General features: G+C 41.9%; 3 protein-coding genes across 11 annotated transcripts; 1 reads left to right on the top strand and 2 right to left on the bottom strand.

Annotated features, from left to right (window-relative positions):
* Window positions 1-1,458: 1,458 nt before the first annotated feature.
* On the bottom strand, window positions 1,459-7,242 carry LOC106588122 (protein max). 6 transcript variants are annotated; one of them, XM_082972995.1, is made up of 4 exons: window positions 7,061-7,242; window positions 3,773-3,880; window positions 3,232-3,394; window positions 1,459-2,739 (listed from the first exon to the last, which is right to left on the bottom strand). In XM_082972995.1, the coding sequence occupies exons 1-4, from the start codon at window positions 7,094-7,096 to the stop codon at window positions 2,552-2,554; spliced, it is 495 nt and encodes a 164-aa protein (XP_082829121.1). In that variant the 5' UTR covers window positions 7,097-7,242; the 3' UTR covers window positions 1,459-2,551. The 6 variants fall into 6 exon arrangements, with proteins under 6 accessions (XP_082829121.1, XP_045571807.2, XP_014032379.2 ...); XM_045715851.2 differs by having other exon boundaries at window positions 3,271-3,394; window positions 3,764-3,880; window positions 7,061-7,239; XM_014176904.3 differs by having other exon boundaries at window positions 3,232-3,409; window positions 7,061-7,239.
* Window positions 7,243-11,534: 4,292 nt separating this feature from the next.
* LOC106588052 (hepatic sodium/bile acid cotransporter) lies at window positions 11,535-16,191 on the top strand. Its single transcript, XM_014176747.3, has 6 exons — window positions 11,535-11,682; window positions 13,844-14,283; window positions 14,570-14,774; window positions 14,949-15,127; window positions 15,246-15,445; window positions 15,598-16,191. Exons 2-5 carry the CDS (start codon window positions 13,862-13,864, stop codon window positions 15,421-15,423), a joined length of 984 nt encoding a protein of 327 aa, XP_014032222.3. The 5' UTR covers window positions 11,535-11,682; window positions 13,844-13,861; the 3' UTR covers window positions 15,424-15,445; window positions 15,598-16,191.
* Window positions 16,192-16,426: 235 nt separating this feature from the next.
* On the bottom strand, window positions 16,427-25,821 carry LOC106587737 (sushi domain-containing protein 6). Of its 4 annotated transcripts, none has more exons than XM_014176385.3 (8): window positions 25,496-25,821; window positions 22,771-22,922; window positions 22,097-22,288; window positions 21,568-21,954; window positions 21,257-21,451; window positions 18,524-18,662; window positions 17,963-18,354; window positions 16,427-17,854 (listed from the first exon to the last, which is right to left on the bottom strand). In XM_014176385.3, the coding sequence occupies exons 2-8, from the start codon at window positions 22,886-22,888 to the stop codon at window positions 17,829-17,831; spliced, it is 1,449 nt and encodes a 482-aa protein (XP_014031860.1). In that variant the 5' UTR covers window positions 22,889-22,922; window positions 25,496-25,821; the 3' UTR covers window positions 16,427-17,828. The 4 variants fall into 4 exon arrangements, with proteins under 4 accessions (XP_014031860.1, XP_014032129.1, XP_014031928.1 ...); XM_014176654.3 differs by having other exon boundaries at window positions 21,568-21,951; XM_014176453.3 differs by having other exon boundaries at window positions 25,537-25,821.
* Between the last annotated feature and the right edge of the window lie 3 nt (window positions 25,822-25,824).

The raw sequence follows: 25,824 nt of genomic DNA, 5'->3' as shown, positions 1-25,824 counted from the left end.
CCCCCCCCGAAGAGTTCCCAGTTTTCTTGAACGCACCATAAATTGAGAATACCAGACTTTGATAACAAAATTTGCCTACGAAGGACCGCCACGCCACCTTCCGGTTCAAGTGAGCACAGCACAACAAGGGAAGTCCAAAAATATATTGTATGCTGATGCATAAATGATGTAATATGCCAGGGAGATATGATTACTGTAGATAAGAAAGTAATACTAAGTACGTTGTGTAGTAAGCTGTTAGCAGCCCATGTGCCTCACCCAAATAATTTGGTGCCTTTCCCCCTCATAGCTTAGCATACTGTTCTGACTTTGTGGTGCACATGTAGCATATATGAATTCTGTTGCTCTACAAATAGTTAGATTGACTACGACTGCTCGCTCAATGTCTTAATCGAAATCACAGATTTTCTTATCTGCTCACCGTCCCCTTATATGCCATAGTTTGTACATCTCAATTTTCTGAAATCACATTTGTTTAAGCAAGTCAGCCATGTTTTTTTTAAGGGCAATAAATGAGCCTGAATTAACTGTTTCGCTGGCAGACCAGGCTCTGCTGATAGCCAGGTGTAGCAGTGGTAAGGATTCACTCCATGGTGCTGAAAAGAAAGCTGTTGTTGGGACAGCTTTATGTAGGCCCTAACAGTTTGTGGGCACCGTTTGTCAACATTCTAGTGCAAATCATGTATTGTTTAGTGTTGTATAGCGCTTTGCTTGCACCCATTTGGTCCCGTGTGGCTCAGTTGGTAGAGCATGGTGTTTGCAACGCCAGGGTTGTGGGTTCGATTCCCCCGGGGGACCAGTACGGAAACAACAAAAAAATGTATGAAATGTATGCATTCACTACTGTAAGTCGCTCTGGATAAGAGCGTCTGCCAAATGACTAAAATGGTAAAAAAAAAAGTTTGCCCCACCAAGATTTACATGCTAAAATCCCCACTGCTACCATCTATCCTCTTCTGACAATATTTTGACCCATTTTCCAAAAACTGAAAGCCATTAGTGTACTGAACAAAATAGATGCTATCTCAATCATTTTGAACTTCTTTGAATTGCCAACATTTTTTCATTCTCAACCTTAGACAAACACCAGTCTTTGAGATCATAGTGTTGATATGGATGCTTCAGACGTCATTCCTTTACTCTCCTAAACTGAAACTCATTCATTTACTCCACCAGATATCAAGATGGCTCCTTTAAGATGCATGTACCTGCATGAAAAGTGGGTGTCAGGTGTGCAGATAAGTGCTCAGTGCGCACTTCAAAGCATCAGTGTCAATTGGCCAGCCAACACCATGCCACTCAGTGCTTAGAACAGGTATGATTTAAAATGTGGTACAAAGACATTGACACATATGACAGTGCAGAGGTGTACAAATACCAAGAAAACTCAGTCAGGTATGCTTGGGCATACACTTTTAAGCTGCCCTCTTTGCCAGGTCTCCCTTCTACACACAGCACTAAAGGATAAAATAGTTTTATTTATAATAGTCTCATAGCAAAGGTATGCCTCAACTTCCAAGACAATTGTTGGCAGTATGTACAACATATCTGTAATTTCCATGGAATGGAATCAATCAAATATCTATTTTGTACACACTAATTATCTCTGTAAAAAAAGAAAAGAAAAACATTCCCAGTATAGGCAAATATTTCCAAATAAGTTTTTCTTTGTAGAATTGACATTTAAGAGTATAGTGTTATGCACTACACTGATATGGATTTATTTTCCTTTCATAAAAATGAAAGGTTACTACCTTTAACTGCATTGTGTAACACTCAGTATGGATTTTAAGAAACTTTTTTTCTTCAAATCTCAATTTCCTTGAGAATAACAAAAATAAAAACAAAGTGTTGAACCTGTGAGATGAGAATATATTAAATGAGGCCAACATTGTTCATCTATCTATCTCCATTGACAAGTGGTCAAGCTAAATGACAAAAATGTACAATATGGGATACGAAATTCATTTCAATATAACGATCACTCTAAATTTAGGGATTTGATTACACAAATATTTCAAAGACGGAAAACATCAGCCATCTACACTGATTCAGGAGGGTTGCATTACATATTTTTTCCAAAGCAACTTCAAATTATTTTGTGAAAAAGTACAACTATTAACAAGGTAAGCTATTCCTTAGGACAATTTCTCAAAAGTCTGCCTAAGTCTCAAAACTCTGAACAGGTTCATTGAGGTGACATAAAAAGAGAAATTGGGCTATTTGTTGTAAACTAGACTAAAGCTGTACACCTGGTCACCTCCATATCCAATTCTGAATCAATAGAATTAGGTTTTAAACGCATTAACTCCTTCAAACTGCAGAGCTGCCTCACTTTGGGGGTGTTGAGAGTTGTTGCTGTGCCATGAGAGGAGTGACAATATGCTGGCGAGGGAAGAGAAAGGTTGAAGCATTGTATATATGATAGCAGCTCTATCACACAGTCTTCCCTCTGTCTCCTGGACTGGCATGAGAAGGCTGGAAAGAGACTGGACAGGAGGAGTGGGCTGGTAGATAAGAGAGTCTCTAGTGATAGCACTGTGGATGGGGTCTAGCTGGGCTCCACACGCAGCTTCTTTCTGTTGGGCGGCTCCTCTGGCTCTGATTCAGAGCTGGAGTCAGAGCCACCATCAAAGGCGGACACTGTGCTCCCCTTGGGGTTGGTGTACAAGCTGCTGTCAGAGGATGTGTAGCTGGCCTGGAGCGTAGTGTTCCCCTTGGCTTTCTCCAGTGCACGGACTGCAATCACCCAGAGAAACACAAGTCAGAAAACAACAGGAGAAGTATCGGTCTCTCCCTTCACCATGAAACATTGTTCATTGGGATAATGCAAAAGGCCATCAGTAGCATATCCATAATGGCACATTTCCATTCAGGATTTACCTGTGTTTTACTCAAAAGGTTCGGACTTTTCTGTTTCTGTCTACGTGGGCCGGCACCTGCGTCTCACAGGGACACGGCTCTGGCGTACCTGCTCTCACTTGGGGCCAAAGCCAGGCCACTGTTACTTTTCAGCTGTCATTAAATAATGGCTAACTGTTCCCACAAAGCAACTGTTTTGATTATGCAGAAATTCTTGATTCTGCTCTTCTCAAGTCTTCACTGCCAGCCCTAGCTATGGAAACACAATTTTCCTAGTATAAGATAAGGATGAATAGAATGGTGTAACACTGGTGTTACAGCTGAAAAGCAGCATAAGTATGGTTCTGATCCCATGACCCAACCACTCACCCTCCTGCAGTTGTCCCTGGGCCTTGAGCCCACACTCACCCTGCTGCTCCAGCAGTGCATTCTGCTTCTTCAGGTCGTCAATGTCCTGCTGGTGTGTGTGGTTTTTTCGTCTCATGTACTGGATGTAGTCTGTGGCTTTGTCTAGGATCTGAGCTCGGGAGGCCTGTTTGACAGATTGCTGTCAGCAACAAATGACAAACTCAGCCATGAGGCAATGTTGCATGTCCTTATCACAGTATTACAGGTGAAACATACACTGCTGGCCCAGGTATTCAAGACGGGCTAAATACCATTCACTTATTGGAACCAAGTAGAAATCCAAACTGATTCATAACTGAGCTAATCATTCATGAAAATGAAAACTAAACCATTCAAAATAATGGTTGAGGCTTATTGGATCATCATTGATACAGCAGTACATTTAGCATTAATACATTTGGACACTCATACATTTCATACAAATTACCAACTTCATATAGCATTCATTCTACAGTCAGTCAGAGCTGGAAAGTAGAAAATATCGATTACTAACTTTACTAACCTTCTCCCCTTGTAACGCAGGCACAGAGTCCCGTAAACTGCTGAAGCTGTCTTTAATGTGGTCCCTACGTTTGCGCTCCAGCGCATTGTGATGTGCTCGTTTGTCTGCCTGCAACGAGAGATCCACAGATGAAACAGCTTCAACCAAAATAGCAATAATGAGGCTAAGTAATAAGTGTTAAAAAAAGGGGTTCTTGCTGCAATGTTGAAATGTGTATTTGTGTCATTTTTTTGTGTGCCAACTAGCACGCAATGTTCAGTTGACTGTTTCAATCCCCATCGAAATCCAAACAATTATTTAACACATTTCATATTGTGATTGCTAATGAGTTAATTGTAGTAATAGTTAGGCATAATATAGACAGATGCGTGATTTTTATGACATAAAAGTGTTGAATCAATACTGACTGTTGGTAATGAAGTCTACAATACTGGTTGCTATGGACAATGTCTGTCTCATACATACCAAACTACCTCCTATGCACTCTGATCCTTATCACCACCGACCTCTAGCCTATATTTCTTTGTTATATTATTTTAGAAATCACTAATGTCTCATGTTCTAAGGAGGACAGAATGGTACCACCTGTTGGTTGCTTGGCAGCTACCTCTGCTCTCTAAACAGCCAACAAAATGTATTATGACTCCATGTTCATCACCAAGCATTATAAGGGGTTCAGCAAGCAGCATTGAATTAAAACCTGTTTGGGATAGGGGGCAGTATTTTCACGGCCGGAGAAAAAACGTACTCGATTTAACCTGGTTACTACTCCTGCCCGGAAACTAGAATACGCATATAATTAGTAGATTTGGATAGAAAACACTAACGTTTCTAAAACTGTTTGAATGGTGTCTGTGAGTATAACAGAACTCATATGGCAGGCCAAAACCTGAGAAGATTCCATACAGGAAGTGCCCTGTCTGACAATTTGTTCTCCTTCTGTGGCATCTCTATCGAAAATACAGCATCTCTGCTGTAACGTGACATTTTCTAAGGCTTCCATTGGCTCTCAGAAGGCGCCAGAAAGTGGAATGATGTCTCTGCAGTCTCTGGGCGAAAAACAGCAGGAGTTTTTGAGAGTGGTCAGGCAGGGAACAGTGACACTGGAGATGTGCGTCCACAAATATTTTTTTTTCTTTCAGCCTTTGAATGAATACAACGTCGCCCGGTTGGAATATTATCGCTATTTTACGAGAAAAATAGCATAAAAATTGATTTTAAACAGCGTTTAACATGCTTCGAAGTACGGTAATGGAATATTTAGAATTTTTTTGTCACGAAATGCGCTCGCGCGTCACCCTTCGGATAGTGACTTGAACGCACGAACAAAACGGAGGTATTTGAATATAACTATGGATTATTTGGAACCAAAACAACATTTGTTGTTGAAGTAGAAGTCCTGGGAGTGCATTCTGACGAAGAACAGCAAAGGTAATCATTTTTTTAAAATAGTAAATCTGAGTTTAGTGAGGGCCAAACTTGGTGGGTGTCAAATTAGCTAGCCATGATGGCCGGGCTATGTACTCATAATATTGCAAAATGTGCTTTCGCCGAAATCTGACACCACGATTGCATAAAGGAGTTCTGTAATTCCTAAAATAATTATGTTTTTTCGTCAATGTTTATCGTGAGTAATTTAGTAAATTCACCGGAAGTTTGCGGTGGGTATGCTAGTTCTGAACATCACATGCTAATGTAAAAGCTGGTTTTTGATATAAATATGAACTTGATTGAGCAAAACATGCATGTATCGTATAACATAATGTCCTAGGAGTGTCATCTGATGAAGATCATCAAAGGTTAGTGCTGCATTTAGCTGTGGTTTTGGTTTTTGTGACATATATGCTTGCTTTGAAAATGGCTGTGTGATTATTTTTGGCAGGGTACTCTCCTGACATAATCTAATGTTTTGCTTTCGCTGTAAAGCCTTTTTGAAATCGGACAATGTGGTTAGATTAACGAGAGTCTTGTCTTTAAAATGGTGTAAAACAGTCATATGTTTGAGAAATTGAAGTTATAGCATTTTTGAGGTATTTGTATTGCACGCCACGCTCTACCATTGGATATTGGTGAGGCGTTCCGTCCCTAACAGGTTAATGCATAGAAGACATTATGGCATGAGTCAGTGTAATAGCACTGTTCTTATCCTGAGCTGACATCCATCACCCAGCTTCATCAAAATGTGTGAGGGCAACTCTCCTTTAGTCCTCTATGAAAAAATGTGTTTATGTTGCTTTTAACAGCACCAAATGCAATGCACGATCTTATCACCTATTGATAAAGTATGAACAACCTGTCAAAAAGACTAAACAAATTAACTATGATGGTACGGGCACAATGTACATTATTTCCTCTCATGGTGTGCACAGTACAAACACAAAATGACATGACTTCTGAATGGCTTATCCTCTGCATAACATGATACCAGCTCATAACCATTTGGTTTGCTTCAAAGGACAATCCCCCTTGGTTTATGGGATGAGACTACCCTTTCATGCGTTAATATTTTCAGGGTTGATAGCGCCCCATCAAACCTGAAAAATTGCACGAGCCTTGTAGATATCTATCATTTTACATAATGTACAAGCGCAAAGTATAACTAGCTAACTAACTTTAGAAACATTACACTGCCCTTATAACGTTACACTTCTCTACACCAGTGGTTCTCAATCTTTTTCGCTTACTGTACCACCAACTTAATTTTACTCTGCCTGGAGTACCTCCTCATGTTCATTTTACCATTAAGCCTATGGTCTCATGAGTCTTCTCAAGTACCCCCTGTGGATAGGCCAAGTACTCCTGTTTGGGAACCACTACTCTACACCGACTTACCTATCTAGCTACATTAACTAGCTGATCTTGCAAGCGAGTTCTAGGGGTAATATTTAACTACATAGCTTGCTGCTTTTGCCGTCACATGCATCGCTCGCTGTTTGTTGTTCTAGACACGTTAGCGCCAGCTAGCAAGCGATGTTCAGTTCACCGCTTCAAATATAACAATCAAGCTCCGTGTTAGCTAGCTAGCTACAATGCTAACAAGTCAACAAAGTTAATTTGATGACATTATGATAGATGCATATATTGAAATGATCATTTGTTGAGTAATCATGTATGCATGTATTTTGTTTAACTGGCAAACTACTCAGCTGATTGGGTTTGCAGGCTACTGTGTCGAAAAATATTTCTGATCTGCCAGCTAGTTCATCGAGCTAGCTAATATACCCCAGGGAACAACGAAAAGCACGCGTTTCCCTAATCAAATATACAAACGCAATCACACTAACTTACGTCACTGTCGACATCGATATCTTCGTTGTCGCTCATTCTTCGGTGAAATGTATGAGAAAATGTAAATAGTTTAAAATTAACACAGGCGATAGCTAGCAACCAAAATGAAACTAAGAACGAAACGAATCCTACAGCAGGGACATGACGACCAACGGATTCTCTACACGTGATTCGCCTACACATGGACACAACAGTCTGTAAAGCGCATGTGCGAAGACGAAAGGTTTTATGGGTATTGATGTCCTTGGTGTGACTCGTTTGATTCCTAACATTGTGTGACCGTCTGTAATTGGACTATATTCCCCACAAAGCTTCTTTATTTGGACGCGCCCGTGCTACGGAAAAGTCTCAAAATACCCTTACAACTATTCAAGGATCTGTTTTGATCATTTTGCCTTACACATTGAAATAGCTGATCCTAATTCAGCGATTTATACATATGTATAGAAAGAGATCCAGACAGACGTACAGAGACAGACAGACAGGCTGGCAGACTCTTTGACCAATAACTACTTTTTCTAATTATATATATATATATATATATATATATATATATATATATATATATATATATATATATATATAATATCAAACTACACACAGATGAGAACTCACAGTAATATCATCATTGCTGACTTTACTTGTTTATTGTTATTCAGAATTAGGCTTACGTATGTACAATCTATACATGTTAACTGTTTAAGCATCAGGGTTATCATTCTTGTTTGCAAAGGCCGTTGATCACAAGACTAAGCATGCGGCGATCATAACCAGGCCTCTCCCTCTGTAGCCTGTGATTATGAGGCCAGATGGCAGCCCAGTTTCAGCATCCCTCCCCCACTCCTCACCCTGATCATACACTTCTCTCCATAGGACCTGTATAAACCTGCTGTTTCTCTACAAGCACCTGAATATTCCCATTGCTGCAATCTGAGGGTATGCAAAGTTCAAATGTAATAACAAAAAAAATCATATCACAGATCGGGATAATATTTGATAATCAATTAAATAACTCTGCACAACTGGCATTTGTATATATACTGTAAAACAAAAACACACAGAACAATGGCTATAATATGTACATTCATAAATGGGATTATGTTTGCTGTTCACCTAATCAATCAGATAAGTAAACATACATTTTACTAACCATCTGACATTCTGCAATTATGTGATCCTCTGATGGTTGATGGATGATCTTACAGTCGATACAAACACTCGATGGTGCTTCTTGTATAAGTTAAGTTTGTCACCAATTCTTTAGCAGTACAGAGAATGACACTGTCAAATGATAAATATCCAAAGGAGGCACTACCAGAGACAGAGGGCCAGACTAAATCCAACTAGGCAACTTGCATCCTATTGACTTAATTAGTGTCCATAAAACAACCAGCACTTTCACTTCTGTACTTCTGCAGCTCTTTCTAATGTCATATTCATCACCAGCCACACCATATGCTACCCTCAACCCTCACAGCCGTTTCCATGACACAATGGCCAACATACATACAACCATTGGCATGTTGCCCCCTCTCCTCCAAAGAATCCTCGGATATTTATTGATCAAGATACTGTATATATGTAGGGCAGCCCCCGAAGTGACTCTTCTTATCAACTGTATGCAAGGATTTCCTCTGAGTTGTCTTAGGAATTCAGCATTCTCTGTCTTGATCTAAAAAAAAACACTGTCACAGATCTGAGAAGCAAAGGTTCTGTTGTCTTTACAGGTCTGTAGGTCTGATATCTGATTCGAGGTTAACTTTACAGTAATACTATTGGTCAACAACTCAGATTTTGAATCGAAACAACTCAGATGTTATAAATGGTCTTAGAGTCATTGTCTATTTCTCTTATGTTGCGCTGGTGAAATACATTACCTGTACTCTTTCTTTCTCTCTCCCTCGCCCATGAGCTATGGGCCATGGCACAACCATGGTTTCTTTGTCTCTCTTTTTCTCTCTGACCATGCTTTGAATAATGCCTTGTAATGCTTGTTAATGCTTTGCAACTTAAGCTTATGCCTTGTATAATGTTAAACGGAGTCAGATAAAGATAAGCATTTTAATAGGCTAATTGCTTAGTCTTATTACGAGTCGCATGTGTTAAATATTACCCACTACATATATAAAGAGTAAATGTCAAAGTAATTTATTTCTCAAATAGCTACAACTTTCCAAAGAACTGCAAAGCATAAGTTTACCCACACATAGCTCCCTTGATGTGGTAAAACACTATCCAACAGCGCACATATTTGGGGACTGCCTGTGGACACAGGTCTCATGAACTGCCTGCCTACTTCAGTAAATGCCGGTTTCCTGAGGTGCTGTGTGCACCCAGTGAGACTAAGCTCCACAACCACTACAGCGAAAAGGATCACTGAACATTTTTGTAACACTGGAATGTGAACAAGTAAGAAAAGCACAGGTTTGGGTTTGAAAATACGATTTTTTTTCTTCTTCAAGCTCTTTCATGGCGTGCAAAGCATAGTATCACATAAATAAAATGTTTCCAATGAAATGTTTAATCAGAATGCATATGTGGTATTTGTAACACACAACAGGTGTGGACTAACAGTGAAATGCTTACTTCCCAACAATGCAGCGAGAAAGCAAATAGAGAAATAATAGAAAAGTAAAACACGTAATAATAGATACACAATGAGGAATGATAACTTGGTTATATACAAGAGGTTCCAGTACTGAGTCGTTGTGCAGGGGTATGAAGTAATTGAGGTAGATATGTACATATAACTAGGAATAAAGTGACAGATAGTAACAGGAGCTGCACCCTGTGTGATGAGTAAAAAAAGTAAGTGTGAAAAGGGTCAATGCAGATAGTCCGGGTAGCCCTTTGGATAACTAACTATTTATCAGTCTTATGACTTGGGGGTAGAAGCTGCTCAGGGTCCTGTTGCTTCCAGACTTGATGCATCGTTACTGCTTGCCGTGCGGTAGCAGAGAAAACAGTCTATGACTTTGGTGGCTTGAGTCTTTGAGCATGTTTAGGGCCTTCCTCTGACACCGCCTGGTATAGAGGTCCTGGATGGCAGGGAGCTCGGCCCCAGTGATGTATTGGGCCATTCGCACTACCCTCTGTAGCGCCTTGCGGTCAGATGCTAAGCAGCTGCCATACCAAGCGGTGATGCAGCCAGTCAAGATGCGTTCAATGCTGCAGCTGTAGAACTTTTTGAGGATCATGCCATGCCAAATCTTTTCAGCCACCTGAGGGAGAAGAGGCGTTGTTGTGCCCTCTTCACTATTGTGTTGGTGTGTTTGAACAATGATAGACCCTTAGTGATGTGGAAACAGAGGAACTTGAAGCTTTTGAGCCGCTCCACTATTGCCGTCGATATGAATGGGGGCGTGCTCGGCCCTCTGTTTCCTGTAGTCTTCGATCAGCTCTTTTGTCTTGTTAACGTTGAGGGAGAGGTTGTTGTCCTGGCACCAGACTGCCAGGTCTCTGACCTCCCCCCTATAGGCTGTCTCATTGTCGTCTGTGATCAGGCCTACCACCGTTGTATCTTCTGCAAATTAATGATGGTGTTGGAGTCATGGCGGCCATGCAGTCATGTGTGAACAGGGAGTACAGGAGGGAACTAAGCAGACCACCATAGCCCCTGGGAGAGGTTGACAATGTCAGTGAAGACACTTGCAAGCTGGTCAGTACATGCTCTGAGTACATTTCTTTGAACTAATAAGTAAAACACTGTTTACAAAATCAACAACTCAGCCTTATTTGACATCTCTGGCCCAGTTGTGTGAGTAGTGACTGGAAGGTCCCAAGTTGCCAAGGATGGCATAAAGTGAGGAGGGGCTCCACTGAAAGGACTAGCAACTTTGCCAGGCGAAGGCATTGAACTTTCAGCCTGGTTGTGTAATATTAATTGATACTTGTTACATGTGCATGAATGCCAAGTAGAAAAAATCCTCCTAAAGTGCTTTGGCAACAATTACACTCTGTCCACACAATCTGACCCATTGACGCTAAACAGGGCTTTCCCACGGTACTCAAGTCTAATAGAAATACAGCCAAACAAGGGACAGAGCTGGCATCTCATATTAGCAGGTGTGAATGAGCATTTACTGTAACTTATTGGTACAGTATTGTGATCAGCTTATCTTCAGCTGTACTGAATGTTAGCTCTAGAGCCCTGAAACATTTTATAAGAGTGTTGACATCATCATTAACCTTGGATATCGAACAAGCTGTTTTTAGGTGATAATTGGGTAATAACCAATTATGTAAATTCTGCTAAGAAAGTTTAATTGGGAAGAAATACATGCATTCCTTTGTCTCATTTACATCCCCCATATACAAACATATTCAGGTGGATACGTCCAGGATGTAAGAGGGCAAAGAGTACAGAAATGTGATGATTGTTATGAATTTGAAGATGCAGCCTGTTGCGCAGGAGTTAGCCCCCCTAACATGTGACCATAATGCCATGTGACAGGGGGTTCTAGATAGAGAGCTATGGGGTTAGATAGAAGAATGTGAGGAGGGATGGGTAAAGTGTGTGTGTTAGAGAGGGGAGAGAGAGGGGGAGTAAGAGAGAGAGAGAAGAGAGAGAAAGCACTCAGCGGACCAGAGACTTGAACATCACAAGACTGCACACAATGAAGGTAAGAAAATACTTTTAAAATAATCACAGTGCCTTGAGGTGTCATGATAATTCATTACTACTTGCATTATAATCTGGGATTGTTATCTACTTTATTTCTCTTTTTATCAATTGGGCTTTAATAACAATGTAATAACTAGTTGAACTACAGTGCCACTTCAGGACTCATACGTTTAAAACACAAACATGACATGCATGAAAGTAATCTAATTTACACATAAAGTAGATCTAGATTTAGTTTATCTCATTACATGCACATAAATACTAATGAGTAAGGGCAAGAAAAAAAGACCAATAATAAAACCTAATTAATCCTTGAGACAATTGAGACATGGATTATGCATGTGTGCCATTCAGAGGGTTAACGGGCAAGACAACAGATTTAAGTGCCGGTTTATGTCAAGAACTGCGACACTGCTGGGTTTTTCACGCTCAACAGGTTTCCATGTGTATCAAGAACGGTCCACCACGCAAAGGATATCCAGCCAACTTGACACAACTACTGTGATTATTATTATTTGACCATGCTGGTCATTTATGAACATTTGAACATCTTGGCCATGTTCTGTTATAATCTCCACCCGGCACAGCCAGAAGAGGACTGGCCACCCCTCATAGCCTGGTTCCTCTCTAGGTTTCTTCCTGGGTTTTGGCCTTTCTAGGGAGTTTTTACTAGCCACCGTGCTTTTACACCTGCATTGCTAGCTGTTTGGGGTTTTAGGCTGGGTTTCTGAACAGCACTTTGAGATATCAGCTGATGTAAGAAGGGATATATAAATACATTTGATTTGATTTGATTTGACACAACTGTGGGAAGCATTGTAGACAACATGGCCCAGTATCCCTGTGGAATGCTTTTGAACCTTGTAGAGTCCATGCCCCGACGAATTGAGGCTGTTCTGAGGGGGTGTTCTGTTCTGAGGTGTTCCTAGTGTTTGGTGTACTTAGTGTATTTCTGCACTCTGTTTTGTAAAAATATCCTTTCAGGCCCTGATATTTTCATTAGAGACGTGTTCTGAGACACTTCTAAGAAATGACTATATTCGCCCTACTGAAGGCCTCTGAATGCATGTTTGATTGGGCACCCCACTGCACTCTATTCTTTGGGGCACTGTGCCTGTTTTTTGCTGTCTGAATAGCATGGGTTGATGAATAGCCCTTCAGTGGGTGCCTAGGGAACCGCATTAGGATAGCAAACCATGTAGAAAAACAAATCGTACTTATCCAATTAATTGTGCTAAAATGTATATGTTTGCTCTTTAGTCACATATTCTAGTTAAAGGGACATATTCTTTGAACAATCATTTGTCCCTCATCCGTTAAGCTTCTGTAGCAGCTGAAAGTCACAAGGAGAATATCTTAGAGCTCTCTGAGCAACAACAAAGGCTAATACTCAAATCAAATCACATTTTACTTGTCACATGCGCCAAATACAACAGGTGTAGACCTTACAGTGAAATGCTTACTTACAAGCCCTTCACCAACAATGCAGTTTTAAGAAAAATAGCATTAAGAAAGTATTTACTAACCACTGTACGGTCAGAACTGAGTGACAATGGTATACATTTATAGAGTAGTGTATTAACTCTCTGGACTGCTGTGTCATCATCAGGATAGCTACAGAGTCATTCAACACTGCAGGATAGATTTGAATCATCTGAGGTGAAATGTTGCCTGGTAGCAAAATACATTCATAGATTGCATTGTTCAAGTCTCATCAAATATATTAATTGTGTGGTGTCATTGAGTAACGTAGCTAGTACCAAACTGTCTTATTGTAAAAATAGTAATACTCATCATGGCATCACCCGTGGCTCAGTTGGTAGAGCATGGTGTTTGCAACGCCAGCATGGTGTGTGCAATGCCAGGGTTGTGGGTTCAATTCCCACGGGGGGCCAGTACAAAAAAAAAAATGCATGAAATGAAAATGAAATGTATGTATTCACTACTGTAAGTCACTCTGGATAAGAGTGTCTGTTAAATGTAGAGTAGACTCCATTCAAAGTTTAGATCACAAGGCTGAAGTGTAATAGAGTGGACAGGAGGAGTTGTAACTCTCCAGTTGGTCAAGTCCAAGAGACAACACAGAACCATTTGCTCTCCATTAACATAGATATGTTTCTTCATTTTTTTTAATGTTCGGTGTCTCATTAAATATAAAGTAAACGAACAGCTTTGGGATGAATGGTACCATGAACCAGACAGAGGGACAGTACAGAGATGGCTATGAGACAGCTTGGAATGGCGGCAACACCTACAACATCACACCTCGTAATGTCACCACTGGCTTCCAGTCCCCCTTCTCCCCGGTTATGGACATGGCCATCAGTGGCATCACCATCATCATCCTCTTCATCACCATGGTGTCCCTGGGCTGCACCATGGAGATCTCCAAGATCAAGGCCCATATCCTGAATCCCAAAGGGGTGGCCATCGCAGTGGTGGCCCAGTTTGGTATCATGCCTCTCACTGCCTTCAGCCTGGCCAAAATCTTCCAGCTGGGTGCCATCGAGGCTGTGACCGTGCTGATCTGTGGCTGCTGTCCGGGGGGAAACCTCTCCAACATCTTCGCCCTGGCCCTGAAGGGTGACATGAACCTAAGGTGAACTCATTGACATTTTGATCTGACTGTTTTTGTTTTATTTAGAACAATTATTAGGCAGGACATGTTGGACAAAAATGTTGGACAAAAACATTTATACAATTGTTTCAATATACAGAAAAATGCAAAGGTTTGAATAATTTTGCACATAGCATGAATGCTAAACTAAAGATAACACATCTTCTATTGTTAAGATTTGGCAAGGATATCACCAAACTCAGTTACAATTGAAAATTGAATGGAAATGATAAAAGTTTCAACCCCCCCTTTTCTTTATATCCTACAGCATTGTAATGACCACATGTTCTACTGTTGTGGCCCTGGGTATGATGCCTCTGCTGCTCTTCCTATATTGCCATGGCTTCAATAACTTGGAAAACGCTGTGCCTTACACTGGCATCACCATAGCTCTCATCATGACCCTAGTGCCCTGTGCCATTGGCATAGCCATCAACCACCGGGTACCACAGTACTCTCAGATAATCATCAAGGTGAGCTTGACTCCAGATCCTGTATTTTTGGTCAATAAAATGACATATCTTAAGGTATATAAAATAGTGTTTCTAATCCTAGTTCATTCATATAGCATTTTTTATTTACTAAAGGACATTAATAAACATCCTCTGTAAAAGCACGTTTGATTTGACAGAGCTTTTACTCCACAGGTTGGTCTAAGCATCTTACTAATTGGCTCTGTGGCCATTGGTGTCATGTCAGGCATCTCCATTGGGGGAACAGCGAGGGTGGTTCTTTCATCCCGACTCATAGCCGTGGCTGCACTGATGCCCCTGACAGGCTACCTGCTGGGATACATCATGTCCACCATCTTCAAAGTCAATCATCAGTAAGTGCACTGCTGTATTCATCGGTTCAAGGATAGACTGGGCCAAGGGGTATGCATCCATTCATAGCTATCAATAATAATATACAGTTGAGCAAACCATGAACAAATATTTTCTCAGATGCAGGAGGACTATTTCTATGGAGACAGGCTGTCAGAACATCCAGCTGTGTTCCACCATCTTGAAAGTGGCCTTTCCCCCGGAGGTTATTGGCCCCCTGTATCTGTTCCCGCTGATCTACATCATATTCCAGGGAGGCGAGGCGCTGCTTTTCATCATCCTCTTCAGATGTTACTAAAGCTTCAAGCCACCAGCTGAGGGTAAGTGTCACAGCTGTCTGGATAACACTAGGGTAGCGTGGCTCAGAGAATGTACTGTCCCCTTACCCCTGCTGTTGTTACAGTGTGCCAGACTGTTTGAGAAAATATAGGCAATCTTTCTTCTAAAGAAATCCATTTTTTCTCTCCCATAGCATGACAGTGACCGGTAAAATAGAAGAAGTAAAGGTTCTATAGGTCCCATATGGGAGAGGCCCATAGAGATGGAGCGGTCACAGGAGGACAGCAGACCAAACTGAACAGGCCCAGGACAGGAGCCAAGACCTCAGCATTGGAAAGGCAACGGAAGGGAGAGGGACACCTCAGACAATCAGGCTGTGTTGAGAACAGAAGATGGTAGTCTAATTTGGTCATCGCTTAGTCACTTCAGTGACATCAAATGTATGGCTTTTTAGGGCAACATAACTGGCTGGTGATGTGGAGCACAATTTTACCAATGCAACTGTATACTGTAGTTGGAATGCAGTGTCTAAGCCACTAGATACTAACTGGAGGAAAAAAAGACTAACTGTAGTTATATTGACAAGCTTTTATTTCTAGAGAAGATATGAATTTAAATAGTTTATCTACTGCCCATATTCAGCATTTTGACACAATAGATTATGCCCAGGTATTTTATAGTTCATGTGTAAATATAAAAAAATGTATAATGTAGATTAAGGTTTTAACCAAATACACATTGACAATGGGGTCATTTCTATAGAGGACATAAAAGCAGCATAAAGCTATACAGGGTCTCCATCTTTGTTGCAGTTTTATGAAAACAAAAAGTGATGTTTAATTACAAACAAGCCTCTAAAATGTCAGAAATCTAATTTTCAAGAAGTGGGTTCTAGAAGTCAAGAGTATAAATAAAGTGCATTACAATGCCACCTAGTGCAGAAAGTCCACAAAACAGATAAACAGTTCAGTGAAAGAGGTTGGAACTGTTGAAGAATGGAATTGGTTGACAAGGACAAAACCTTTCACAGCTCAAATTAGATTTATTCAAAATTATAACAGGGTATTTACAGAATAAAATTAACAAAGCTTTTTTCAAATATTAAAATACTATCTTTACACCAATTGCATTGTTTAGTCCCAAAGCAACTGAAACCATTTGAAAAGACATGACACTAAGCTTCTGTACATAACAATAATCACCTGTTTTGAACTATTTATGGTTAGCCCAATTAACTTTAGTCTTCCACAGATGATGTCCTTATGAGTCCACCAAGGTGGCAATGTTATAAGACATGTCTTAATATGCTTTTTCAAGAATTGTGGAAGCATCCAAGCAACCATGGCTGATCAACAGCATTCTGGACATGAATATACTAAATACTCAATTTAGTTTACCCATCTTAACTTAAGCATCATTTTAAAAACAACCCACAAATAAATATAAAGTATAACATTGTCAGGTGTCAAAGAAACACCAACTATGCTCCAATTTGTTACGTCACTGAGCTGTGAAGAGCGAAAATTGACATTAATTTTAAAATCCTTTTTTAGGAAGGAAACTCAACACAGATGCTTTTTGTGCATAGAAGTGGAGCTCTAAGGCCATCTGGGAAAAGGTGTACTGGGATGAGTAACAGGATATGAACGCTAAACCCAATGTCAATAAGCTGAGAGGTGCACCTCAACATAGGGAACACTGGCCTTCAGCAAAATCATCTAATAAGTGCATGAAAAAAAACATTGCGCTCAAAACGATGATCAGAATGGATCGTGACATCAATTAGTTGTGCCATTAAGAACCCCATCCAGAATATTATCACAAGTTACTTACCTTATCGTTAAAATGTTTGAGCATAAATGGTCAAATCTGTGTATGTGTGAGAATGACCGGTTCAATTTAAGTTCCAGTGGTCTTCATGCATCATTCCTAACATGCTGTTATGCATGTTCTGCAGTGATCATGTAAAAACAGGTCAACATGGTACAAATTGGTGATGGGTGCAATGATTAGCTCATAAAATGTGTTTAACCACTGAAAAAAAAACATGTAATGCTGTAAAGAGAATTTTCAAATGTCATTTCGAGCTTTCCAAAAGACCTTCCAACATACAGGGTGCTCATTCTTTTACAGTTATGTCCCTGCGCTAAGCCAATGGTTAAAATAACAAGTGTCAGACACTTACAAAATGGCTAAGCATTATGTACATGTGAAACCCCTCTGAGCCCTCCTCTGGATGGGGGAGAGGTAACATTCTGCTGAGCATGACACGGCCTCACTTAGTGCCCCTGGAGGAGGTGGGTGGGAAGTCTTGTGTTGGCAGCTGCTGCAGCGGGGAGCTTCATACAGGCCTCCGACTCAACACAGCCGATCAACAGCAACCCTGGAGGTCTCTAATGTACACCCAAGTGGCAGCAGCATGATTCAGGCCTCCTTTAACAAAGGCATATCTGCAGGAACAAAGAGAAATCATCAATACGCCGTATGCATATATGCATTATCAACCAATACATGTGTGAAGAGGCCTGTTTGGAGAGACATGTTGATAGGGGGCCTACCGTCAGAGTAGTCCATCTCAGAGTCGAGGGGCAGGCTGTGCTGCTCGCTGCCTGTGGAGTCCCTCCGCTGGGAGGGTGAAGGCGCTGCAGCAGCAGCCTGCTCCGGGCCCCAGCAGGAGGAGGATGAAGGGGAAGAAGTGAAGGATGGTGGTACTGGGTGAACCAATGCCATCTCTGAGCGCCGGGAGATGGTCGAGGGCCCGGCCTGGGCAATGAGCAGCTCAGTCGTCCCTGCAGCCTGCTGGCCCTCTGACAACACTATTTGGACCCGGGACTCAGAGCTGAGACCCAGACCCCCCCCGCCACACACCGCCTCCTCATAGGAGGGCAGGGCCACCTGCACCCCCTCCACCATGATGGACACAGGCTGGCCTGACACCCCCTGCTCACGACTGTGAGGGGGACCAGAAAGGAGTGAAACAGTGTGTTAATAACTCATTACATTAGAGACTTATGAGATAGTTTTATGAGACATGCACACCCCTGGAGTACACAAATAGCTAGGATAAGTCTACCATAGCTGACGCTGAATAAGCATGTCTGTAGTTTCAGGCCACTCACCGGCTGTGGTTGAAGGACTTGAGTTTTGGCTGCAGCAGGACAAACAGAACCACCAGCAGCAGGATGAGGGCTACAGAGCTGGCAGTGGAGGCCACGATGGACAGGGTGGGTATGCCCAACGGCAGGGCAGGGTCTCTGTCTGGAAGAGGGGAATCAGGCAATCAGCCCAAGTGCAAACAGTGTCCCAGACCTGCCAACCTTGAAGAATATTTAGGAGTACCAATTCAGCACGGTGGTGCCACCCCCAGCCCCCACGACTGCGTACGTGCGACACCCACACTGCTCAAATCATAAGCAATGCACTTTTTTCCCCCTAATAATGATGTTGACAGAAGACTAAGTAGGAATGTGAGGCTTTAGACTGGTATGGTACTTGGTAATTGGCTGCTCTTCACTAACTAGAAGAGATATGCTTAAATGTATACATCAGGGCTCTCCCTAGGATTTTATATCAAACATAGCCAACACAGAAGTCTTGTGTTTGATCCTAAATTAAATTGATGTGGCCTCAATGAAATGTTTTTAGTAGAGGTCGACTGATTAATCGGAATGGCCGATTAATTAGGGCCAATTTCAAGTTTTCATAACAATAATGATTATTATATTAAAAAAAAAATTATAATATTTTTTAACTAGGCAAGTCAGTTAAGAACACATTCTTATTTTCAATGATGGCCTAGGAACGGTGGGTTAACTCCCTTGTTCAGGGGCAGAACGACAGATTTTACCTTGTCAGCTTGGGGATTCAATCTTGCAACCTTACGGTTAACTAGTCCAACGCTCTAACCACCTGCTTTACATTGCACTCCACGAGGAGCCTGCCTGTTACGCGAATACAGTAAGAAGCCAAGGTAAGTTGCTAGCTTGCATTAAACTTATCTTATAAAAAACAATCAATCATAATCACTAGTTAACTACACATGGTTGATGATATTACTAGTTTATGTAGCCTGTCCTGCGTTGCATATAATCGATGTGGTGCGCATTCGCGAAAAAGGACTGTCGTTGCTCCAACGTGTACCTAACCATAAACATCAATGTCTTTCTTAAAATCAATACACAAGCATATATTTTTAAACCTGCATATTTAGTTAATATTGCCTGCTAACATGATTTTCTTTTAACTAGGGAAAATGTGTCACCTCTGCAACAGAGTCAGGGTATATGCAGCAGTTTGGGCCGCCTGGCTCGTTGCGAACTGTGAAGACTATTTCTTCCAAACAAAGACAGCGCTAATAGCGTTTCAAACGTCACTCGCTCTGAGACTTGGAGTAGTTGTTCCCCTTGCTCTGCATGGGTAACGCTGCTTCGAGGGTGGCAGTTGTTGATGTGTTCCTGGTTCAAGCCCAGGTAGGAGCGAGGAGAGGGACGGAAGCTATACTGTTACACTGGCAATACTTAAGTGCCTATAAGAACATCCAATAGTCAAAGGAATATGAAATACAAATCGTATAGAGAGAAATAGTCCTATAATAACTACAACCTAAAACTTCTTACCTGGGAATATTGAAGACTCATGTTAAAAGGAACCACCAGCTTTCATATGTTCTCATGTTCTGAGCAAGGAACTTAAACGTTAGCTTTTTAACATGGCACATATTGCACTTTTACTTTCTTCTCGCATTATTTAATCACTTCTTGATCTGTCCTCTTGATATAGTTGTATGTCAACAGTAGGCTGCAAATGATGTGATAATTGTCTGTTCACCAATGACAAGGCATGTAGAATGAATGGTAGCCTAGTAGTCAAACTTGATGGATTAGGTCAGGGATGGAAATTTTATGGGGGGAAAAACAAGCTTATTTTTCAAATTTTTTAATATATTTTTTACTAATTGAAACAAGTCTAAGAAGCAGTAGATCTGCCCTGTGGGCAATTTTTTATTTATTTTTTACCTTTATTTAACTAGGCAAGACAGTTAACAAATTATTATTTACAATGACGACCTACACCGGCCAAACCCGGATGCCGCTGGGCCAATTGTGTGCCGTCCTATCATGGCCGGTTGTGATACAGCCTGGATTTGAACCAGGGTGCCTGTAGTGACGCCTCTAGAACTGAGATGCAGTGCCTTAGACTGCTTCGCCGCTCAGGAGGCCTAGGTCAGTTGTTTCACATTCCAAATATCCTATGGTAAACTAGACTACTACATTGCATCCAGTAGTTGGAATTGTTCATATTTTTCTCCCCTCCAAAAATTAAGTCAGTTTACATTTTCACCCAAAAAAAGCCGATGCCGATTTTTAAAAATGTATTTGTAATAATGACAATTACAACAATACTGAATGAACACTTATTTTAACTTAATATAATACATAAATACTATCAATTTAGCCTCAAATAAATAATGAAACATGTTCAATTTGGTTTAATTATCATAGGCCTACTAATGTTTAACAGTCTAACATACCTTTTGTGAAAGACATTAGCGGAACAGCTCTCTGCCATGTCGGTTTCCATCCAAGCAGCGACACACTGAACTACCGCAACATAGGTTTCCTGCTCGTCCATGCCTACTACCGCAACGTGCCTATTTTATGATAGTTTATTGTAGCAGCATACTTCGACCTCAAATTGCGTGCATGGTACGCAAAATGTGTGCAGGTTGGCAGTCGCGCTTGAGGCTTGAAAAAAGTAATAATGTTACAGTGAAATTTCATCTTGCAGGTTGATACAACAAAAAACGAATAGTTCAAGCTACCTAACACTGAACTCTGAAGAGTAAGACCAACCTTGGTCCAGGAGACAGCTAATCTGCATGGGACCGTCCCACTCCCCATCCTGACAGGTCAGGTATTTGTACTCTCCCTTCAGGATGTAGCCTTCATCACAGAAGTACTCAATCACAGTGCGATGGTTCAGTCTATGGCAGGGGGACGGGTGGCAGGTGTAGCCCCCATTCTCTGGCTCAAATGGAGGCAGACACACTGTTGACAAGAAACAAGAGAACCATCATCAGTGAGCTCACAAAACTCATTTTAGACTTCCAAATATGTTAGTGTGTGTGGAATGAATTCAGAGAATTTAGTCAAGCCATTAGTACCATCACTGTGTATGCAGCGGGGTGGGTCTGAGGACCAGTGTCCCAGGGGGGTGCAGGTGAGGATGTTGGGCCCATCCACCAGGAAGCCTGGGTCACAGCTGTACTGGAGCACCGCGCCGACAGGAAAGGAACCCCCGTTGGTCTCTGTCAGGTTGGCTGACCCATGTTGGACCATGAACGGCCTCGCACATCCTTGGTTGACACAGCTAATCTGCATGGGGCCGTCCCACTCCCCATCCTGACAGGTAAGATATTTGTACTCTCCCTTCAGGATGTAGCCTTCATCACAGAAGTACTCTATCACAGTGCCCTGGCCTAGCCGGTGGCAGGGAGACGGGTGGCAGGTGTACCCTCCATTCTCAGTCTCAAACGGAGGCCGGCACACTGCTAGTCAGAAACAACAATCATGTTGTAAAGTTATAATCCTACATTATCTACATTTTGGTATGAACTTTGTTGTTCAACTGGAGAGAAATAATCCTGTTCACAATGAGTCATACTGGTAGCCACATTGTAGAGAGCCACTCACCGTCACTCTGTTTGCAGCAGGGTGGGTCTGAGGTCCAGAGGCCCAGGGGGTTGCATGTGATGATGCTGGGCCCATCAGCCAGGTAGCCTGGGTCACAGCTGTACTGGAGCACCGTGCCCACAGGGAAGGAACCCCTGTTGGTCTCCGTCAGGTTGACCCAGCTGTTCTGCACCATGAATGGCCTCACACATCCTGAGGGACAAAAGCTCATGGTTGATGCTAGCGCATTCTGATGGTTTTTTCCCCTGCTATATTTTGGTTTGAAAACACTGTTGTTAAAGGCCTTTCTATGAGTGTGTTTTATGAGGGGGTTTTATGAGGTTTATATAATATCAATGAGTCAAAGGCAGTGGGAGGTGAGTGGGAGCTGAGCAAGAAGAGGACTTCTAGCAACAGCTTCACGCACTCCATCCAGCATCTTTTACTCATCAGCTATGAGAGGGAGAGGATGTGGGGACTTGACACCTTAATATTGAGTGTAGCTCATATGTGTTGGATGTGGGCCAGCTGTTTGCTCAAATAAACCCAATTCCGATGTTATAATTTACCAAATAGGGCAATGTACATCCTGCATTATTAGACTGAAAGAGAGAAGTGGAATTGTAGCAGCATAACAGTAATGTATGGAACAGAGATGTGTGGGGGGCTTTTGCTGACGACGAGAGATCTCTTACCTGACCCTTGTCCAGTGGATACCACAGTCAGAAAGAGCAACAGTGAAAGTGACCGCTTATCAGCTGAGGTGAGCAGCTCAAAGGCTTTTGACATGGACTCTAACATTCCATTGCACATCTTTTACTTCCACTTCAGATGGATTCAGCGCAACCTAGGGATAGAAGACCAGAATTAATTGAGTAACAACTGAACGGAGTTGTCACCCACCCCCAAATAATCAACCCTGTCCAAGTTCTAATTATTATTTACTAGCAACTGCAAAGTCACATTTGACTGAATCTAATGCATATATCCCAAGATCAATCAAGAAAGAGCAGATGCTTTGTTTGGGGACCGTGCAATCACGGACCCTTGGGATGTCCCTATCCCCATTGAAGTTGACATTTAAATGGTTACTTAGGGTTGTGGTTTAGGGAAGGGATGTTCCAAGTATCCCGGATAGCACTGACCCTTTATTTGGGTCCAATGAGAACTAAGTGGCGCAGTGGTCCAAGGCACTGCATCTCAGCGTTAGAGGAGTCACAACAGACCCTGGTTCGATCCTTGGCTGTATCACAACCGGCTGTGATCGGGAGTCCCATAGGGCGGCGCACAATTGGCCCAGCGTCATCCAGGTTAGGGGAGGGTTTGGACGGGGTAGGCCAAATAATAATTTCTTCTTAACTGACTTACCTAGTTAAATAAAGGTTAAAACCCACACAGAGCAGATCTACCGCTTCTTAGACTTGTTTCAATGAGTATGACAGATCTATAACTCAGATTTCTATGAATTTGGTCGGTTTGCCCAAAACGTTACTTAAAAACAAAAATGAACTTGGTTTGGGAGGACCTACCCAGACTGTAGTTACAGTAACTAGTTAATTAGCTAGCTAGCTAGGTAGTTATCAAATAGGATGCTAGTATGAGTGTCTTTGGCCGTAACTTACCTAGTTAAACAAAAAAAGATCTAACTGTAGTTAAGTCAGTTAAGAACAAATTCTTATTTACAATGACGGCCTACACCGGCCAAACCCGGACACCGCCAATTGTGCCCTGCCCTATGGGACTCCCAATCACAGCCAGTTATGATACACCCTGGAATCGAACCATGGTGTCTATAGTGACGGCTCAAACACTGAAATGCAGTGCCTTAGACCACTGCACCACTCGGGAGCACATTTCTATGCTTCCCCTTTCTTACATTTAATTTTTGCATATTTTACTTTCAGATATGTACATCAGCTTCAAACAGCTGAAAATACAATATTTTTGGTTATTGAAAAGACAGTACAATAATTCTCTACACTCAGTGGTTTGTTTTGTCACATTTAGGCGAACTATTAGAATTTTTGCGATTTCTGCATATTGCACCTTTAAACTAGCCAGATAGTAGAGATGAAAACTATTAGCTACATTACCAAAAGTATGTGGCCACAAGTATATGGAGTTGGTCCCCCCTTTGCTGCTATAACAGCCTCCACTCTTCTGGAAAGGTTTTCCACTAGATGTTGTAAAATTGCTGCGTGGACTTGCTTCCATTCAACCACCAGAGCATTAGTGAGGTTGGGTGATTAGGCCTGCTCGCAGTTGGCGTTCCAATTCATCTCAAAGGCGTTAGATGGTGTTGAGGTCAGGGCTCTGTGCAGGCCAGTCAAGTTCTTCCACACGATCTTGACAACAATTTCTGTATGGAACTCGCTTTGTGAACTGGGCATTGTCATGCTGAAACAGGAAAGGGCCTTCCTCAAACTGTTGCCACAAAGTTAGAAGCACAGAATTGTCTAGAATGTCATTGTATGCTGTAGCGTTAAGATTTACCATCACTGGAACTAAGGGGCCTAGCACGAACCATGAAAAACAGCCCCAGACCATTATTCCTCCTCCACCAAACTTTAGAGTTGGCACTATGCAGTCGGGCAGGTAGCGTTCTTTTGGCCTCTGCCAAACCCAGATTCCTCCGTCGGACTGCAAGATGGTGAAGCGGGATTCATCACGCCAGAGAACAGGTTTCCACAGAGTCCAATGGCGGTGAGCCACTCCAGCCGACGCTTGGCATTGTGATTTTAGGTTATTGTGCGGCTGCTTGGCAATGGAAATCCATTTCATGAAGCACCAGACGACAGTTCTTGTGCTGACTGACGTTGCTTCCAGAGGCTGTTTGGAACTCGGTAGAAAGTGTTGCAACCAAGGACATACAATTTTTACACGCTATGCGCTTCAGCAATCGGTGGTCCCGTTCTGTGAGCTTGTGTGGCCTACCACTTCGCGGCTGGGCCATTGTTACTCCTAGACGTTTCCACTTCACAATAACAGCACTTACAGTTGAACGGGGCAGCTCTAGCAGGGCAGAAATTGTATGAACTTACTTGTTGGAAAAGTAGCATACTATGACGGTGCCACGTTGAAAGTCACTGCGTTCTTGAGTAAGGCCCTTCTAATATTCGTCTGTGGAAATTGCATTGCTGTGTAAGCGATTTTATACACCTGTCAGCAACGGGTGTATAAAATGAAATAGCCGAATCCACTAATTTCATGTGGTGTCCACATACTTTTGTGTAATATATATATATATATATATATATATATATATAGAGAGAGAGAGAGAGCTGGTTAACATTAGATTGCTACTGTAGTTAACGTTCTTTCTCACACTAGACGTAGTCAGCATAACAACGCTAACTAACTGTGAATCAAGTAACGCTAGCTACAGTAGCTATGTTAACAACAATAAACCATTATCGTTACCTCTGCTTTTAGTTAGCAACGTCAGCTACACCTAGCCGTACCTAGCCAGCTAATCTCTTCGTTTACCCACACAACAACACCGACAGTCAGGTCCTCCTCCACCCTCTTCTACTGTACCCGCTCACTGTGGTAGATATATTTGCCTAATCAGTTTCTATAAAACGGCAACTGTCCCTCACTAGAAGCAACAACTATGCGCGGTCAGGGGAGACTGCAAATCGTCCCCCCGCTAGACGAGCTTCGCAACGGCTTTGATGCTAGGCTGAGCCATATAAATAATGAATTAATTGTATCTGCTGAGCTGCCTCGATTTCGCCTCTTCCATCGAA

The sequence above is a fragment of the Salmo salar genome, chromosome 01 (genome assembly GCF_965601325.2).
Source record: "Salmo salar chromosome 01, fSalSal1, whole genome shotgun sequence".
NCBI lineage: Eukaryota > Metazoa > Chordata > Actinopteri > Salmoniformes > Salmonidae > Salmo > Salmo salar.
The sequence above is the reverse complement of the archived record's forward strand: the minus strand, read 5'-3'. Positions and strand labels throughout refer to the sequence as shown.

What these genes read in the sequence shown, in the direction of transcription:
- LOC106588122 (XM_014176904.3), bottom strand. Translation starts at nt 7,096, where the DNA reads ATGAGCGACAACGAAGATATCGATGTCGACAGTGAC. An exon ending in ATATCGATGTCGACAGTGAC is followed by an intron (nt 3,881 to 7,060) that starts GTAAGTTAGTGT and finishes CTCTCGTTGCAG; the next exon opens with GCAGACAAACGAGCACATCA. An exon ending in CCAGGGACAACTGCAGGAGG is followed by an intron (nt 2,740 to 3,231) that starts GTGAGTGGTTGG and finishes GGGTGATTGCAG; the next exon opens with TCCGTGCACTGGAGAAAGCC.
- LOC106588052 (XM_014176747.3), top strand. Translation starts at nt 13,862, where the DNA reads ATGAATGGTACCATGAACCAGACAGAGGGACAGTACAGAGATGGCTAT. An exon ending in ACTCTCAGATAATCATCAAG is followed by an intron (nt 14,775 to 14,948) that starts GTGAGCTTGACT and finishes TTTACTCCACAG; the next exon opens with GTTGGTCTAAGCATCTTACT. An exon ending in ATCTTCAAAGTCAATCATCA is followed by an intron (nt 15,128 to 15,245) that starts GTAAGTGCACTG and finishes ATATTTTCTCAG; the next exon opens with ATGCAGGAGGACTATTTCTA.
- LOC106587737 (XM_014176385.3), bottom strand. Translation starts at nt 22,888, where the DNA reads ATGTGCAATGGAATGTTAGAGTCCATGTCAAAAGCCTTTGAGCTGCTC. An exon ending in CTGCTGCAAACAGAGTGACG is followed by an intron (nt 21,955 to 22,096) that starts GTGAGTGGCTCT and finishes GTTTCTGACTAG; the next exon opens with CAGTGTGCCGGCCTCCGTTT. An exon ending in TAGCTGTCTCCTGGACCAAG is followed by an intron (nt 18,663 to 21,256) that starts GTTGGTCTTACT and finishes CCCCTCTTCCAG; the next exon opens with ACAGAGACCCTGCCCTGCCG.